Here is a 3,284-nt window from a genome sequence, read left to right as displayed (position 1 = left end):
AATCTTAGATATTTTGCTTATTTAAAGTTAAAATTTTAATTTCATTAAAATACTAAAAGAAGTATCTCGGGAGTGTGTTAGGACATAATGTGCCAAATTTGAGATTTCTTAATCATCAAGTAAATGCGTCAACACAAAACTAACGCGCATCTAGGGCCAAAATAGAATTCTAAACAATCTAGAGGGTCAGCCATGTAATTAAAGCTAATTAAGATACCCCACTAAAATATTAAAAACAAAAAATAAATAGTTCCAAGAAAAATAAAATAGAAATAATAGTTCCGTGATTGCTATAAATACGTACCTCAAGTGAAACTACGGTTTGCCAAATCAAACAGCCAAACACGGCTTATAAGATACTCCTTCTCTCTAGATTCCTCTCTCTCTCTCTCTATAACTGTAAAAGCAGCAAAAAATGGCGGTTTCTGCTCGGCGATCAACCGGACCGGTGCTACGTTCACTTTCACCTGCCGAAAGATTTTATTCGTCGAACTCTAGGACGACGTCGTCTTCTGCTTCATCAATACGGTTCTCTCTGGACCGTGAGAGTTCTTCCCCAAGCCGGTCTATTTCTGTTATGAACCGGGAGAGCACTACGAACCGGCAGTACAAATCTATGTCTTCTCAGAAGAAGATGACGTGTATGTGTTCGCCGACGACACATCCAGGTTCATACCGTTGTAGTATGCATAAGAAAACGGACGTTCGAAGGAGCAGTAGCAGTACTCAAACAGTATCGTCGTCTTATAATTTGAATTCGAACCGGTTGTATACGAGGCGGTCGGCGATGACAAATTCACTTGTACGACTCGGTACTGTTGAAGGCGAATTGGTGAAACGAGCTTTGGCGGCTTTGATTCGTCCGTCGTCTCATCAACAGCGCCGCCGTTACGGTTTTCAGCGCCGACCGAGCCGGCTTTCCAATATGTATAGAACCGATGATTCTGCTGAATGCTGACCTCAGCAACGATGAAGTGACGTCAGCTGGTACAAGGCGGCGGCGAAGCATAGCGGCGGATCGAGTGACTGGGTGGAGGTCGGAACGGAACGGTTTTTTTGTGTAATCCGGTCGGCCAAAAACTTAAGATCCGACTGTGTATATATTAGTCTTACTACATGAAGAAATTTATATAACATCGAATCATCCAGTTTAATTCTCCCGTTGATTGCTTATACGAGCTTCTAATTTTATCTATATCCTTAAAAAAGACATACAGATTAAACTTTAAGGACCAAATTTGCAAGCGATATTGTACTTTAATGACGGACGTTCTGTGTTTAATTTACAGCACTCGGACTGATTTTGGACGGTCAAGTTTCGGTTTATATCCTTTCGGTTTAAATTATGCTAAAAGAACTTATGTTTTTAAAAGATTAAGAATAAATTTAATTTGTTGAAATTGTTGTTATTGTTTTAGTTTTTTTTGGTAAATTAGGAAACCTACAGGTCCGTTCTATGTAGATAGGTAGATTCCGCTCTAGTGTAATAGCTTGTAAATTATATTGAAAAGATCTCTAGTGTAATAGCTTATTAATTTATATTGAAAAGATAAATTATACTAGGTAAGTTCCGCAATGACCTCACATATAGGTAATTTTGAACCCGCGACTTCCTATTTGGGGATCCCTTTGCTCAATCCCGCGACTTCCTATTTGGGATCTCTTGCTCAACTAACCCGACCTCCAAGTATTGTTGTTATTGTGTCACATATGGTTTATTTAAGTTGTGTATTTTTCTGCCCGTTAGTATTATAAATGTGTGAAAGTGAGAATTATTTTACTCGTGATGAGCTTATAAAAATTTGGTTTCGTGTCGTTATTACTCCTTCCGGTTCACAATAAGTGTTCAATTTATTTTTTTATTTTGGTTCAAAATAAGTGTCCAGTTATGTATCACGAAAGAATTCAATTTGTTTTTATAAAATAACCCCTATGTACTTATTCCTAAAAAGTTTTCTTACTTCTCACATTAAATATTTAATTAGGGTTAGTTTAGTCATAGTATGTATTTTTATATAGAATTTTGTATTTCCTTAATGGTCGTGCTAAAAGTAAAATGAACACTTATTGTGAACCGAAGAGAGTAGAGAACAAACTTTCTTCATTATATTCCGTGAGCAAACGAAACTTGTTGATTGTCGCGTTCCACATTTCAACGTGTATTTGGTGTACAAATAACGGACTAAGAATTAAACTGGTTCGTTAGCCGACGCAAGTAGTTATAGATAGGCTACCTTTCTATAACAGTATTTCTATATAATAATACTTTACAGTAAAATTTAAACTTTTTTGAAATTAATTTTATTTTATAATAATATATTTCTTTATAACAACACTTCATTATATATCCAAAAATATTCGGAATAAATAAACCTGTTATAGAAATATTTGACTATACACAAAACTAATGACAAAAGCTTATAATTAACTGCAATGCTGTTTGTGCAAATGTGAATTTTAGAAGTGACAAATGAACGTAACGGGTTCCTTTTACTTGTATTATTATTAGATTTATTCTTCAAACTGATTTTTTACTGCTTAGTTAAGTAGGAGCTTTCGGTGCTACATAGTTAATCAAAAAAGAACACAAAATTTTACTTCTATAATAACTTGGAAGCCACATAAATGAGCAAAAAAGAAAAGAAAAAGGATACACAAATTAATAGACGTAGCATAAGTTTGATAATTTCATCTTCATTTAGGGAAATAATGATACTACTATAGAATATTTCTATAAATAAAATTATGTTTTACTCCCTTCGTTCATTTTTACTTGGCAGGTATATTAAAAATAAATTTTTATTTTTACTTATCATTTTACGTATATCAATAGAAGACAATTTCTTTTCCTGTTATACCCACAGTATTTATTATTTATTTCAAATTATTTCTCAAATCCTATAAAATATGCATCAATTAATATGGACACCATAATAAATTATACACTTTATTTATTATTTTTTAAAGGACGTAAAAAGTCAAAACGTGCCAAGTAAAATGAACCAAGGTAGTATATACTGTATTTAAACCTAGTCGACTAATAGCGGTTAGGCATAGTAATAATTGAAGCTTTCTTCTCTTCATTGATATAATTACACTTTTGGCATTTGCTCTTATCGTTTAGTTTTGGATAGGTGCAAACTGATATATTAATAGAAGCTACAAAAAGTAAAAAACAGAAAAGAGTAATAAACCGATGATAACCATAAGTATATATACAAATCGCCGCTTGGCGCATTAAGCTCACGTTACGCACATGTCGAAATTCCAAAAAAATTGAACCA

General features: G+C 33.6%; 1 protein-coding gene across 1 annotated transcript; it reads left to right on the top strand.

Moving 5' to 3' along the window:
* Positions 1-330: 330 nt before the first annotated feature.
* Positions 331-1,168, top strand: LOC109241678. The gene has a single exon (XM_019408439.1). The coding sequence runs from the start codon at positions 416-418 to the stop codon at positions 956-958; it is 543 nt and encodes a 180-aa protein (XP_019263984.1). The 5' UTR covers positions 331-415; the 3' UTR covers positions 959-1,168.
* The last annotated feature ends 2,116 nt before the right edge of the window (positions 1,169-3,284 follow it).

Source organism: Nicotiana attenuata, unplaced genomic scaffold (assembly GCF_001879085.1).
Source record: "Nicotiana attenuata strain UT unplaced genomic scaffold, NIATTr2, whole genome shotgun sequence".
NCBI classification, from domain to species: Eukaryota; Viridiplantae; Streptophyta; class Magnoliopsida; order Solanales; family Solanaceae; genus Nicotiana; species Nicotiana attenuata.
Note: the sequence above shows the minus strand (reverse complement) of the source record. Positions and strands in the feature narration are given on the sequence as shown.

Coding starts and splice junctions, on each gene's coding strand:
- LOC109241678 (XM_019408439.1), top strand. CDS start 416: ATGGCGGTTTCTGCTCGGCGATCAACCGGACCGGTGCTACGTTCACTT.